General features: G+C 40.4%; 1 protein-coding gene across 2 annotated transcripts in view; it reads left to right on the top strand.

The window, feature by feature from the left end:
• bach2b (BTB and CNC homology 1, basic leucine zipper transcription factor 2b) overlaps nucleotides 1–14,384 on the top strand; it is a 136,255-nt gene extending 121,871 nt beyond the window's left edge. For both annotated transcript variants that reach the window (XM_050057885.1, XM_050057886.1), the window contains 2 exons: nucleotides 4,209–4,415; nucleotides 6,719–14,384. In XM_050057885.1, the coding sequence (XP_049913842.1) occupies nucleotides 4,209–4,415; nucleotides 6,719–7,222 (711 nt within the window). In that variant the 3' untranslated portion in view covers nucleotides 7,223–14,384. The remainder of the gene's footprint in view (nucleotides 1–4,208; nucleotides 4,416–6,718) is intronic.
• Nucleotides 14,385–15,231: the final 847 nt, after the last annotated feature.

Below are 15,231 nucleotides of genomic sequence, written 5' to 3'. Positions count from 1 at the left end.
CACTGGCGATCTGAACCGGTCAGTGGCGAAAAAAAGCACTTTTAATGCGCAAACTTATACAGGACGCATTTGCCCCCGTTACCGTTTTAGCTCATTTCGTGGCTCCCGGCTGCATCCGCCTCCCTCAGTACTGAACCAATTTTAGAACGAGTTGTACCTATGAATCATACGCACACATACACATGGGGAAATAGGGCCCGGGTTGAAAAATACCCAAGTTATCCTTTAAAATGTCAGGCTGCTCCTTTAAAAAGTAAATTCTACTTTGCTGTTTTTTGTTTGTGTGTTTGTTTCGTATTTGGTAGCATTTTTATTGTTCAGTCCACCCATGATATTAGAATTGTACACAAGGTCGCTAAAAAGAAGTCTATTGGGACAAAGAAGAAGAGCAGTTAGAAGATCAGACAGAATTCATCCACAGTTGATGAAAATAAGACCCAAGCTTAAAGAGAACATGTACTGAATGAACAAAACATCAGCAGGTGAAAATGATCATCTCAGCCCTTTGACTGAATATTTCACTTGCCCCACATAAATAGTATTTTGAGCCTGAATTTGAGACTTTGAAACATCCATTATTTTTTAATAGTGCATGGTGACGGGGCTGAGGCCCAGTGCAGCGCTGCTCCTGTTATCAGATGAGCCCTACTTTTCGCTCTGTACCCCATTTGCAGCATAATGACCCAGACAAAGAGAGTGACTGAGGGTCGGGAGGAAGAAAGAAGAGAAGTGAGAGAGAAATGTAAATCCAGAACAGTTGGGTGTGAATTTATGACCACCGCTGAAGTGTACTCTGTCATCCCAGCCTCGCTGCTGAACTGGGTCTCGTGGTGAAGCAGCTAAATTTAGCCATCCCCTGCGTACCGGTGACTGGTGGATGAGGGGGAGAAAGAAACCATCACAAGGTCGCAGCGTCTCCTTCCCCTTGTTTTTCTAGCTGGGCTTTACCATCAGACCCTGTAGAGGGAAAGCTCACCTCTGTAAGTGCTAAGCTATCTAATCACAAACAGAGTTGTCTTCCCCTCTGCTTTGGATGAAGCCGGCAGCTTGTACTGATGTTTTATAGCTTTCCCCACGCCTCTCTTTGAGGCTGGAGTTGTCATGCCCTGGCAAAGTATCGAGAGCCGAGTGTGGCCTTGAAAGCTCGGGTCATTATTTATTCATGTGTCTGCATGCAGATGTCGAGCTGAGATGAGAAATAGGGCTCCTGGCGGCTCAGAGGGCTGCACTTCTAATGAGGAAACTCAAGCCATTTTCCCTCTCAGGGATAGATTGACATCTAGATTTGCTCTTCACCGAGGAGTAATTTCGATTCTGTCATGAGTAGGCACCTTGCTTTATCCCCCTGAGCACGACGCTTACACCAGGTGACGCCTCAGCCACCGCTGTGTACCGTCTGGTGGAGAAACAGAGCTCAGCCACCTCTGTTGCAGCCTGCGCCTGTAGTCATCTGAGCAGTCTCCGGGGAGCATCTGGCCAGGCTCGAACAGCCAGGTACAGTGGGAGTCGCATCGCTTGCTCCTCTTTCTCGTCTTTCTCGTCTCTTCCTCCTTTGTTTGACTTCCTGCGCTCCTCAGAGGCAACCACGGGGAAGGAAAAGGGAAAGGGAGAAGAGAAAGAGAGCTGCAGCTCGTCTCATCTCTGCCAAGCTCTCCGGCTGTCTTCCTCTGGCTCTTTGTTGTGCCTCCACTGCTTCACTCGCTGCCTAAAGCTACAGATCCCTGGTGCACACAGATACCGCTGGGGTGGATCTGCTTATGATGTGCTTATCATAAGGTTTGCCATCACCTGAGGGAGAGAGAGGCCGACTTATTGTTGCTCTCCAAACTGAGAAAAAAAGAGAATAAACACATACAACCCTGATATGTTGTCATATCAGCGAAGAAATACCACACGGCTTTCTGATTTTGGTTCACGCCGCCAAATCAGTGCTGCATTTATTCCACTAATTCTTTTGTTCTGCAGCCTTGGGAAGACTGCTGCAGATATCCATGCCCTCAGAAATCACCTGACACTGATTTGGATCAGGTTGACAAGTCACTGCCCCCCTCAATCTGTCACGCTGGCATCTTTCCAGGTGCTAGGGGACAGATGGAGAGGGGCTCTTTTCTTGGATCACCTTTTCCCCTCTGCTCGAGAATGTGCTACATGTTAAATATAAGGCGGAGAGAGATGAAGGCTCACCGAGTCCCGCTCTGTGAGGCATGTGAGGCAGTACTCTTTTGCCATCTTGTGGTCAAATGTAGTAACTGTCCCATAGTTAGTAGACACAGTGATACATTGACTCACCTTGTAAATTCTCCTCTTTTTACCTGGTGAATTTAGCCATAATACTTTATTAATCTACTTGGTTGAATCATACAGGAGATGTTTATTAAGCAAAATAGACAAGTTAGAGATTTTATTGTTGTTTGTCTTGACATTAAAATGTGAACCATGTAAAAGTGACTGCACTTTGAAAAGCATGGACTCCAGTGTGCGCCACAAAAATACTGACTTAACTGTTTGATTAAAATCAATTAATAAATTATTTATTTATTCATTTTCCGGAATCGCTTATCCTATTAGGGGTCGTGGGGGATCTGGAGCCTATCCCAGCTGACAATGGGTGAGAGGCAGGGTACACCCTGGACAGGTCACCAGACTATTGCAGGGCTGACACATACGGACCATTCATGCTCATATTCACACCTACGGACAATTTAGAGTCACCAAATAACCTAATCTGCTTTTTTTTTACTGTGGGAGGAAGCTGGAGCAGCCTGAGAAAACCCACGCTGACACGGGGTGAATGTAAAAATAAATAAATAAATTAATTAATTAATAAAAAGGAGCAAGCCATAGCTTTTATGCAAGGGAAGCAGACAGTATAGAGATGTTTTTGTTGTTGTTTCTTTTGAAATTAAGATGTAAATTATGTAAAAGAGACTGTGGCTGCAAAGTATGGAGTCCAGTGTGTGTCCAAAATAAACACATTCTAGAGCATTTAAACAAAAGGTTGTTGACATCAAAAGTCATCATGCCAAACAACAAGCGTAGTGGTTTGTTCATAGTTCCTCAGCTTTTTACTACTACACATTGATTTACACTTCAGAACTGCAAAATCCAATGGATGAATCCCTTTGGCTTTTTCTCGAGGGAGCTAGCGCGATGCTAACCTACAGGTTGGCCTACAATAAAACATCATCCCTGCAACACTCTATTCTGTTCCAAAGTTCAAGGCAGCATCACTTTTGTTCCACTATGGTCGACAACCCTCATCGAGATACATAACAAAAGAATGCTGCAAAAGAAGTTCGTTAAATGTATTGTTGAGTTGTTTCAGAGCCCTCTGCACACTACCAGTTATATAACTGGAGGAACACCAAATCCTGTGCAATTAAGGTAACTTTAAAAGATATTGGCTCTAAAAAACATATCAGAATCCCCTCTGGAAAACCCACCATGTGCAGTTTCTGTGCATTTGTATAATGCAACCTCCTCCTGAGGCTGTTAAAAGCTGAAACAGTCCCAAACACACTCCTAAGTAAATAACAGGGGAACAGCTACTATGTGAAGGCGGCACAAAGGCAGATGGGGTGTTAAGTTGTTCCTCAGATTGTGAATTTATAACAAGAAAAAAAAAGAATAGATTAAACTTCAAGCTAATGCTCTATACAATTATTTAAATTATTTTAACTGGTATAATCTTTCATCAGGTCTGTGTGGGCGAAGTGTGGTTGAGTAACATGTTATTCAATCTCCTGTTGGTTTTGTTTCACTTGTTATGGAGCGACAGCTTATATAGCTACGATCTGTATTTCTTATTTCAACCTGAGCAGACCTCTAATAAGACAAAATAATTGTAAACATTTTAGTTCTTTTGCTTTCATGTGATTCCATTTGATCCCATTTCACAGTTCATCTCACCTTTTTCCTGCTTTTATATTGACAGGTTGGCAAATGTTATGATTTTCCTTACTTTGAAGTCAATATTGCATCCTTGATTTAATTAACCAAATTATAGTTGCTTTCTTAAATGCAGATGTATTTATGGATTGAACACTGCCAGAAGTCTATAATTATTCCAGTGACACACTTCATACAAAAGATCAACTTAGTATTTTATACATTACTATAGGCAATTTCCATCCTTGTTCATTAATGCTCAACAATAAATAAACTGCATTTGTCATACATAATGTCTGGTCTTTTTCTTCCTGTTCCAGGTGAAGCTGCCTTTCCCTGTAGATCAAATCACAAATCTTCCACGGAACGACTTCCAAATGTTGGTGAAAATGCACAAACTGACCTCGGAGCAGCTCGAGTTTATCCATGACGTGAGGCGGCGGAGTAAGAACCGCATCGCGGCGCAACGCTGCCGCAAGAGAAAGCTCGACTGCATCCTGAACCTGGAGTGTGAGATCAGAAAACTGGTGAGTCGACCACCAATACTTGCTGTCTCCGACTACCTGTCCATGAGACTCTCCTGTCTTCATCAAAGGGGACCTGTTATGCTTTTCTTTATTTTCTGTCATATATATATATATATATATATATATAATGTTACAGTGTCTGATGTTTATATTAAACATGGCCAAAGTTTTGAATTATAGGTGAACGTGTAAAAAAAAAAAAAAAATCCCTGTAAGCAAAATTTGGGGCAAGCTTACATCAACTCTTGATTGATTTCATTATGCAGTCATCTGCCCCAGACATGCTACTGCATTTTTTTTTAATTATGTAGCTTGCGTTGCTACATGGTGTTACATTATGTAATCTTAGTCGCAGATGTTGTTAATGTTTGATTTTTAAATGGTAAAAAGTGCTGGTCTCTCTGTTTCAGTTACATCCCCCAGTTGCAAGTACACTGCTACATGTAGCTACATGCTAACGTAAGGGCAACATGTATTCATGGTTGCTGCTCTTAAATTCTCCCCAATTTCACATCGTACTCCTGCTTGAACATGCGCAGTTGTGAAAATTTTACTTAAGAAGCCTTTATCGGTGATTTTTCACTGTAGTAATTCAATTCAATTCAGTTTTATTTATAAAGCTGAAATAGAGGCATTTCAGACAGTGCGTGTGAATACAGGTGTTCCAGGTCAGACAGTAGGAGAAAAATAAAGTATTTCTTCACATTAAAATATGTGGGCATGTTCTAGTAGAACCCAAAATACAAGAATGAACCTGATAATGAGCATAATAGCTCCCCTTTAAACACCTTGTCAAAAGGAATGACAATTACCTCAACCACCACCAGAGCAAAGCAAAGGACATGATGATGTGATAAAATACTTGTTCTCAGATGGGCTGGTATTGTTCAGAGCAGCTCCACTCTATCAGCACTTTCACACCATCAGAGTGCCCTCTGGTCGCCATGCTGAGTGTGTGGAGCAGTGCGTGGGTTGGTGAGGCACTAGTTCAATCTGCTGTCATTTTTTTTTCCTATAATGCCTTTTAAACTGAGAGTCTTTGATTTGTTGTGTCAGTTCTGGGAAAGGTTGCAGCAGTCTGATAAGTCCTGTGATAGAAATAACAATATACAACCTTTTGTTGTATAGCACCTTTTATACATAAGATACCAAGAGGAGGAGAATCATTTCCAATGTCATAATACAGCTGACTTTTCAATAATAACACATTTAAGCACAGCATATCAAAGGAACATTAAACATAGGCTGACAATTTTTTTTTCCAAGTCTGTCTTACAGGGTAACGTTGATATTTTTCAACCTATTTTCCATGTTTTTGTGACAAATGAGAATACTTTTTTTTTTTTTAAATGCTCCAGTATTGAAAGAGAGGGCTGCAGCAGTGAACCAGGCTACAATTAGCACTTGTGGCGTGTGGAAACGTCAGTTTGCGTCCACTTGACGTCCAAAAAAACAGTGCTTGTTTCCGCCACTGACAGGCTCTGATTGCTATTCATGCTATTGCAATATCATGGAAAGGATCCCTTCAAAGATAGACCTTTCATTTAAGAGTAGGATCCTTTTTGTTTAACTAGAAACAGCCCCAAAATCGCAATTGCCAAAGCCACCAGACTCCATTTAAATAAACAGTAAATTTATTAACCTAAAACACCCTTCATTCAAAGTCGACAGCAACAAAATAAAACACATAGAAGCCATCTTACTTTGTCTTCCCACTGTTCCAACAATCACTAACTCCAATTTGGTTGAAATAAACCCTTCATTCACCCATTTAAATATGAAAAAATTCTGGTTCTATACCTGCCAAAATTACTGGTTATTTAAATGGAGTCTGGTGGGTTTGGTGATGGCGATTTAATGGCTGTTTCTGGTTAAGCAAAAAGGATCTTAATATTTAACAAAAAGGTCTATCTCTGCAGGGATCCTTGTCATGATGTTGTCAGACACAACAACGATCTGATCCTGTCAGTGGCAAAAACAAGCACTTTAAGCGGGCGTGCACAATTGCCCATTAACATTACATTGCAGCCTGTTTTGCAGCTGCAGCCCTCTCACTTAATGCTGGACCGGTTTCAAAAATTGTTGTTCCCATTAGTCACATAGACACAAAAACGAGAGAATACAGGGTCCAGGATGGATAATACAAAAGTTACCCTTACAAACAATAGTCTGGTGCCCATAGAAGCAGGTTGTTTTTTGCTTTGTCCACCTCTGATGGCATTAAGTACAAACTACAACAGTATTATACATCAAAGTTTTATTGAATGAACTGAAACTCATATTGGGTGTATGTGTGTGTGTAGGTGTGTGAGAAGGAGAAGCTGCTGACAGAGAGGAACCAGCTGAAGGCATGCATGGGCGAGCTGTGGGAGAACTTCTCCTGCCTGTCCCAGGAGGTGTGCAGGGATGTCCAGCTGAGCCCTGAGCAGGTCCAGTCTTTACACCACTACTGCCCCGTGCTGCGGCCCGCCAACTCCACTGCCAGCATCAACTCTGCCCACGAGCCCAAGCCTGCCCCCAGCCCCGCCACCAACACCACCACCACCAGCATCGACCTCACCGCCCACTCGGGCTCGGCCACGCCGGAGCCCAGCTTCCACGGGTCGCCCGGGCCCTCAGAGAGCGAGCCCGACTTGGCCATCAGGAACGGGGCGGACAAAGATACGGACGGCCGAGACGCCAGCTTGTACACACAGTCAGGGCTGTCCGTGGAAAAATCCAACCAGACGGTAACGGTGGATTTTTGCCAGGAAATGACTGACAAATGTACAACTGACGAGCAGCCAAGGAAGGACTGTACTAAGTAGTGGTGGTTCTCTGTGTTGTTGTTTTTGGATGTTTTTTTTATTATTTAATTTTACTCTTCTGACAAACCCTCTCTCGGGGTTGCTGAGACGGTCAGCCTCTGCCAGTGTTCACTGAAAAACAAGCTTTGTTTGTGTTTATGTCTTTTTGTGCTGTCTTTTTTTTTTTTTTTTTTTTTTTTTTGGAACGGTTGACACTAAAGTTGTCTTAACAGCAGCAATACTGTTCTCCAGGTATTCTCCTCTTACCATGACAGAGTGGGAACTTCTCACCAAACCCTTACAATGGTGCTATACCCGCCCCGACAGCAACCTCTACAGTGGAGACTCTGTTCTTCATGTGTCACACATCACAACTCAAAGTTGAACCTCATCGGACCTAAACAGCAGCTCTCTTTGTCTCTCTGTGTACCAACAGTATCTCTGTTCCTGCCTTTCACATTTGCTCTTCTCTTTTTTTCCCACTCTGTCTCTATCAATCTTCTCTACCTCTTCCTTTCTCGCTCTTTTTCTCTCTTTCTCTCCGTCTGTGGTTCTTCTCTCGCTATATCTCAGTGGCCCTTTTCGTCACGGCAATTCAAACTCAGGAAAAAGAAAAAAAATCCTCTGAATGTTCAACCTAATTCATGGAAATGAGAATACAGCTTCTGTACACGAGGAAGTTGCGATGCAGTTAGACTGTAAAATGTTCATATGCAAAAATGTCTTCAAAGCGTCTGGCATTTGTATTTCTGTACAGGAGAACTTTGTACAGGCTGTAACCGAAAACATTCCTCCTTTGCCTTCCTCAGCACTGAATTGAAAGGAAAGAAAAAGGTTTTTTTCGCAGGCGGTTAAATGGCTATTTTTATTTCCCACTCATCAGCAATACCATTGTATTTGGATGTTGTAACGGTGACTTTCAAGTGCTTGTTTGGCAGAAATGTACATAGTATGGAGCATGATGACTGTAACAGTGATTTTGTACAGGTAGAGGCTTAGATGTTTCTTTTTTCACCGGGGTTATATCAAGCACCTTTTTGCTAAGGGAAAAATCTTTGCTTTGCTGTTTCCTGTCCTGCCTAACGAATGCTCCCCGTCACGGTGGGTGTTCTTAAACTCAGGAAATCAGCTCGATAACACATGTAGACACACACACACACACACAGTACATACAGACACACGTGTCAACACACATGTCAAATTTTGAGCCCCATGCATGTATAAAAGTTAGACATTCGAGTTTTTAACGCGAGGCTCAGGCCAGCTCCTCTCCAACTTTGACTCCTCTTTAAATGTGAAAAAAAAGAGTTCTGCCTTGTGTTTTTTGGAGGTAAATCTTATTTCTTATCAGTATTTGAAGATGCTATTTGTGTACACTCTCGCTTTGGGTTTCTTCAGTGTTGCCGTTTGATGTTCGAAGACAGCAGAAAAGCCAACATCTAAGACAGATACTTTCATTTTTTTCAAATTGATGCTGAATGAAACACCTATTGACAAAAAGAAAAACTATTGACTTAAATCAGGCACTTTGTTCCAGGCCCCAAGCGCTCAGAGCCATTTAGCACTTCAATAAGGGTCTTTGTCTTTGTTTCAGAGCCCTTAAAAGTCTGATTCTGGAGCACTTAAATTGGCACTTCAAGAGGAAACATCTTGTTGATATGATCATATAAATATACAATTCAAAAATATCTCTATAAAGACGACGTATCTGAAACATAAAAAGAAGCTAACGTTTTAGTATAAGAGTGTTCACACCTTATGTATTTCTTTAGGAATTGAATAAGCTAATTCAGATTTCATTTGATGTGAAAGCAGTGTATGTGTTGTCCAAATGATTGAGTAACAATCATATAAGATAGTAACACGTTTGCCCTAATTGTGCATTTGTTTGAACATCCTCCTTTGTGATGTGCATGCATGCTGCCTATAGCTATAGGCTTAGTTAGTTTGTCTAGCTTCTGTTTGCCTCGTGAGTTCTCTACTGGAGCAGTCTGCTTTTAAAATGATATTTTAAAAAAAATTTCTATGTATAAACAGGCAAGACAAGCTGAATTATGTCAGCCCTCACTAGAGGCGGGCTCTCAGTATGAGCAGGGCTGTACTCTAGCACAGAGGTTGAATCCAATTGGAATGTGAAGCTTTGTTCATTGCTCGATAAAGCCCCAATCCCAAATGGCAGTCCCCGTTAGCTTAATACATAGCTGGAGCTAATGTCGCCTCTAGGCTAGCTGTTGTTCTGCTAGCTTCTATTTTGGAAATTAACTACTGCTACAAGCCCCATCCCTTTTAATGACATCATATTTTCAAGGTAATCCAAGCCGTTCTCATTCCCAGGTCGTGAAATACCTGTGCTTTGTCATGGCCTTCAGCGTCTGATAGCGACACACAGGGCACCCTGTGTCTCTGTGTGACACACATTGTAACACATGGTTAATGTGAGACATTGCAGTAAGGTTTAGGTAAGAAAACTACTTGGTATGGTTTAGAAAAAAGATCTTCCTTTGGGTTAAAAGAAGTAAATTTGTTGTGTGGATCATGCACAGCCTTTGTTAAAATTACAAAGGGTTCAAATTCTAATAGAAAGGACTGTGGTAAATAGAAATTTACTCCAACTATGGACTGTAGACTTAATATACTCATATATAGCAGTTCAAATGGTGGTGCTACTCAGGCTCAGACTGCAGGCAAATCAGATTTGTTTCTCTAATCAGATATTTAAGACTGTCCGTACTGTTTCTTGCAAGTGATCAAATCGGATTTGCATGTTTAGACATCACCAACCTGTCTGCATTGGTTGCTGTGGTAATGACAGAGGCGTCAGTGACTGCATAGCTATGATGTTGATGCCCAAGCCCCCAGGAACAGTGGTGAGCTTTGAAGCCAATTTGACATAGTGGCCAAATCGTGGATTTACAACTTCCAGGTCTTGTCACATGATGTAATTGGGCCCAAAAAGACTTTCCTGTAGACTTAAAAAGTGAAAGAGACGTCTGTAAATCACGGATGATTTTCTTTGAGGTATATCGGCTTCTAGTACGAATTCTGAAATAGCCCTTATTTAAATCATTATGTCATAAATGTTGTAAAATTCACTAGTAGCTGAATCCACAATTATCTCCTACTGTCATTGATGTGAGCGAGCCTGTGGCCAAGTGATAGGGAGGCAGGATAAAAGACAGTGCTAGTGCGCTTGCTTTATGGGTCCATGGACGTGGAAAATCTGACTGGGATGCATCTGTAGAAATCTGATTGGACTCACATTTCAGACCACCTCTGTGTGTAGTTTGGATCCATTTTGCAAAAAGTGACATGCATTTCAAATTGCATTTTGTCATCCAGACATGATAAAATCAATCTGGACACAATCTGGATATGCCAAAAAACTGATTTGGGTGTGCAGTCTGAAAGAGGCCTGAGATAGCCACCCAACTGGGTAGCCGCAAACATTTAGTTCCTTAAAAACCTATTTTTTGCCAAATAAATCTGGGATTGGGGCTTTAAAGTTTGGATGAAAATGCTTCATAGTTCTCCCCCTGACTTTAACTGATGTAAATTTTAGATGTAGTTTAAACTATGATCTCTTGTGTGAGACTGATCCTGTTATACAGCCAAACAGAGTAAGTGTATTTTATGAAACCTGTCTTTAAATTCTTAAAAAGACAGGTGCATAGACCCATACATGCACAAACACATGCACACAAACACATATATTCATACAATACACACACAGTACACACATTGTGGCACAGCCTGAGTGCGGAGCAGTGGTGGTTCTTCATCGACTGGTGTGGTTTCTCGTGTTTGTTCAGCCCTTTATCCTATTTGTGCTCTTTTCATTCTTTTATGCATATTTAACAGTATTTTACCCATGTGGAGATTCTACCAGGTTCAAGCCAGAAAAACTAAGGTGGAACCATCTACATTACAGAAGCTTCATTTCTGCAAACATTATGCAACTCATTTTCTATTCAAGTACTTTTTGCTCAATCTTAAATTGAAGAAGCCCAGTGTTGCATTGGGGAGCATTGACTCTGACTTTGTCTTTCTGTTTGGAGAAAATGAATTAGTGAAGTTTGTGTTGTCGTAAAACTATTGTAACAAAGACCCCTGGGTGTCTCCTCAGATTTCCTATTAATACTACAATGATCACATTATTGTTTTTTGCATAGCAGAAGTTCTTTTATACCAGTTGAATGTTCATGATTCAACTTAACAAATCCCTAGATTACCATAGAGCTAAGATGAAGAGATGATACATAAAACAGAGGCTCCTGAAGTTCTCTCTCCAGTCAGAAAAGCTTTTTGTCTAGACCTCTAAGCTCTTCAAGTCTTGCTGCATGCTCCGACACTGACTGTTTGGTCAAAGTCCAGTAACAGGCATCCTCAGCTTCAATGGTGAGATGAGTCAATGTCAGCATTTGCAACATGTCCACTGTTGTTTAAGGGGTCACTTAAAAATATTTATATAAAATTCTCACATATGTCTGTGGCATCTAGTCATGCTGATAGTTTAGGTTTTTATTGGTTTTGAAGTATCGATCCAGGTTTTGGGATATCAGTCTATTGAGATTTCTGCCTGATCCAGTGGAGGAATTTCCTTTGTGGTGCTCACATCACTGAAAAAGTGCAACATTTCCTTGCAGAAGTAGTGTCCTGTTACTTTGGATAATCATGTTGCTGTGAACAGTATTTTATTTCAGACAATCTCAAAACTTTGGTGAATAAAACCTCAACTATGCATGGCTAGGTACCACCGGAGCTAAGTGAGAAATTGTTTTGTTTTTGTTTTGTTTTGTTTTTTGTCATTTGGGTGAATTGACCCCTTAGTGTCTCAGGGTGCCAAGCATTTGAACCTGCTCTCTTTATCACTCTGAAACTGATTATTTTTTTACGTGCTTTTTTGAAAATCAAACAAAATGTCCCTTAAAATTTTATTATTTATTTAAAGCTGCATTAATTATTTTAGGCCACTTGGGGGCAGCAGAACAAGCACAAAATTGACATATTGTAAAGTCTGAATGACTAACAATATAGCAAGGAGTTGCCTACTTACACATCAAGCAGACACAGAGCAACATTGCCACTCATTTGTAGTGGTGTTTGTGTCCACCTGATGAATGTAAGTCAAATATTTACTCTCTTTTAGCTCTGTTTTTGGTTTCCACCAGCTCCTGAGATTAAAATCTCTGCCTTTAGCTGCTAAATGCTCCACCATCTTCACCAGCTAGTATAGAATTTTGTATCTGTGCCTTTTGGTGCTTGGCAGGTAGGCACAATGAGATTTTCAAAACTTTTTGGTGAAAAACAGCCACCTGCAGCTGCTGGGAACAAGATTGATAAGAGCATTTGCTGGTTGGAAGACCAAGCTAATGAGCTAAAAGATGATAAAAAGAAAAACTCTTAAAAGCAGTGTTGGTGATAATTGTTTGCTACCCAGCTGGTACCAGACATCAATATGATGTCAGAAAAATGTTGGAACCTTGCGTCAGGTTAGGATACGATATCTTAAACGTCTACTGACGTTAGAATTGCATGTTGTGTGGATGTTAACATTATACAACAACATACCCTATGACTAAATGTCATTATTCTACTTTAAGATGATGTTTGCATTCAATGTATCCTCATGTATTTGTCTGGTATCCTATGAAAATCCACACATAATGGTTTGTATAATATTTTACAAATTTGCGCCCCATGAATGACCTTATGTACTTAACGTAAAATTACTTACTTAGCGTAAAGTTGTGGAGGTTAGGTTTAAACATGTAAAGTTATGTGGCTAGGTTTCGGAAAAACACATCAACAATGCCCGTATCATGAGAGGTTTGGAAGACGTTGAATTTTGGTTACTTAACAGCACAACTTAAAACCAACAAAATATCAACATTATCTGTCATCAGTATTCTACGACAAATTGATTTTGGAATTAGACGTTGTCCTGACATTGAATTTTTGTCACCCGACATCACAACCTAAATTCAACCAAATATTAACATCTAAGGACGTTGGTGGCCAGCTGGGTAGTTTGTCACTGTGGGCACTTCCTTTCACATTACACATAGTCATGTGATCCATTGTTCATTTAAACTTATTTATTAATGCAGCTTTAAAATATTTGTAACAGTAATTATAATCATGAACACCTAAAATGAATTGAAGAATTTGATACTTAGACACGAGGAGTCCTCCAGGCTACTTTTTTGGTTACGGCCATTACAGCAGATTGCTGTTGCTGTAACCGAATGCTCGTACCCTTTTGCTGTGTATTTGTCTTGTTTAGTTGAAACATTTTTTTGTTGCTGCTTCTCTGAAACAAACACTGGCTTTTCAACTCCAAAGGTTGTTCTGTAAAAGAATATGGACAAAAACATGCCTTTCTCACAGATTGCTCAACTTTATTGAAAAAAAAAAAAAATCTGGTTTCCTGGTTGAACGCGCAGGCTGAGATCATCGAGTAAATATAAAAATGGAAAATGTTTACAAATAGGTGTCATGTCATGTTTGATCAATTTTTGCCATGTAAAAATAGCTTGGTTCAATTGGACTGGTTCTTGGTGTTGTGTAGAGACAAAGTTTCCTCACCTTGTCTTTAATCCAACTTTTGGGATAGGTCAGCATTACATGGATACAAATGCACCTCCGATATTTGCCTTAGAACTTGCAGAGGCCATAGTTCACATTCAAGTGAAGTGAGTGTATGCAGGGGTCTGGGCCCCCATCCCTGAGTCACCAGTGCGGACTTTCTCACACTTATCTACCTGTGAAATCCTTCATACCTCTCATAACTGGTCAATGACTGTATCAGCAAACTGCATCAGGTGTTTTTTCTACATGCTTTTTACACAGATTATATGGATTATTGTATTAGTAGATTTTGGTGCATCATTTTTAATGTAATAGCTCTTAAGCTTGTAGTTCAAGTTGTTGTTTTTTTCTTTCATTTTTCTAGATGACTGTTTTGTGTTAATATTGTCAATTTGCTGTTATTTGCTTATTCTCTACTAAGAGTTCTTACCTTTATAATTTTTAAATGCTACATGACCCTAATTAATTAAAATGACTTAATAACCATTGTAAATACGGTATTGTGCAAACCCCATTTTCATTCATTTCAATTGCTAGTGTTATATAAATGACTCTTTTGTCTAGACACCATTTCTCTTTATGAAATAAAGAAACATGCATATCATGTTTTGTGTTTTGTGGATGTTTTTGCAAAAGCATGACAAAATGTTGGTCAGTGTCAAAACTGTAGTAACTTATCTTTTTGGCCACTTGAGGGCAGCAGAACAAACTGCACACCTGTCTTTTCCATTGGATTTAGGAGTATTGCAGAAAATAAGTTCTAATAATCTTTACAAATGAACACCTGTTTATAATATTCCAAGCCTAAATGCTGTTGCCAGAAGTAAAAAACTGTCAGGCTATGAACAAACTAAACCACAGTCGCATGACTTAATATCCCCATTACACGAGACTGTAAAGCTGTTTAGCCACTTGTTAGCAGCCGCCTTTTTTAAGACACATAGCCTGTGTTGACATAGTGTGGTGTTTGTCTAAAGTGCCAGCATCCGTTTCAATTGTTCCCAATGATGAGAGAGTGATTGAGATGCCTAGAGAAAAAGCATCGCCCCCAGCGTCGTTTTTTAGAGCACTTCACCTTTTTTGTGCGGCCACTCTCAGTGCTTTTGGTTGAACATCTTTGAACTTTTTAGAAAGGCGCCAGTGATATTACTGCTACTCCTGTAGCTAGGCTACTGTCAAGCTGTCTCAGAGACAGAAAAGCCCATGTATGGGAGCAAATTGTCCAGCGGACACTGGATATTGCTGGTAATGTTGTGCTTTTATCACTTTTCTCTTTGTAAGCTTGTTGTTAACTGTGTAGTCAACCTTCTGTTAATGTAGCATCACCTTAGCTACCTAGCTAATGTTAGTGTCAAAGCATTGTTGTCATAGAAACATACCCATGTGGTGAGATGAAGTGCTCCCCAGCGCCCTGCGACCGCTTTTCTGCTTAAGACAAAGAC

This window comes from Epinephelus moara, chromosome 12 (assembly GCF_006386435.1).
Source record: "Epinephelus moara isolate mb chromosome 12, YSFRI_EMoa_1.0, whole genome shotgun sequence".
Classification (NCBI taxonomy): Eukaryota; Metazoa; Chordata; class Actinopteri; order Perciformes; family Serranidae; genus Epinephelus; species Epinephelus moara.
Note: the sequence above shows the minus strand (reverse complement) of the source record. Positions and strands in the feature narration are given on the sequence as shown.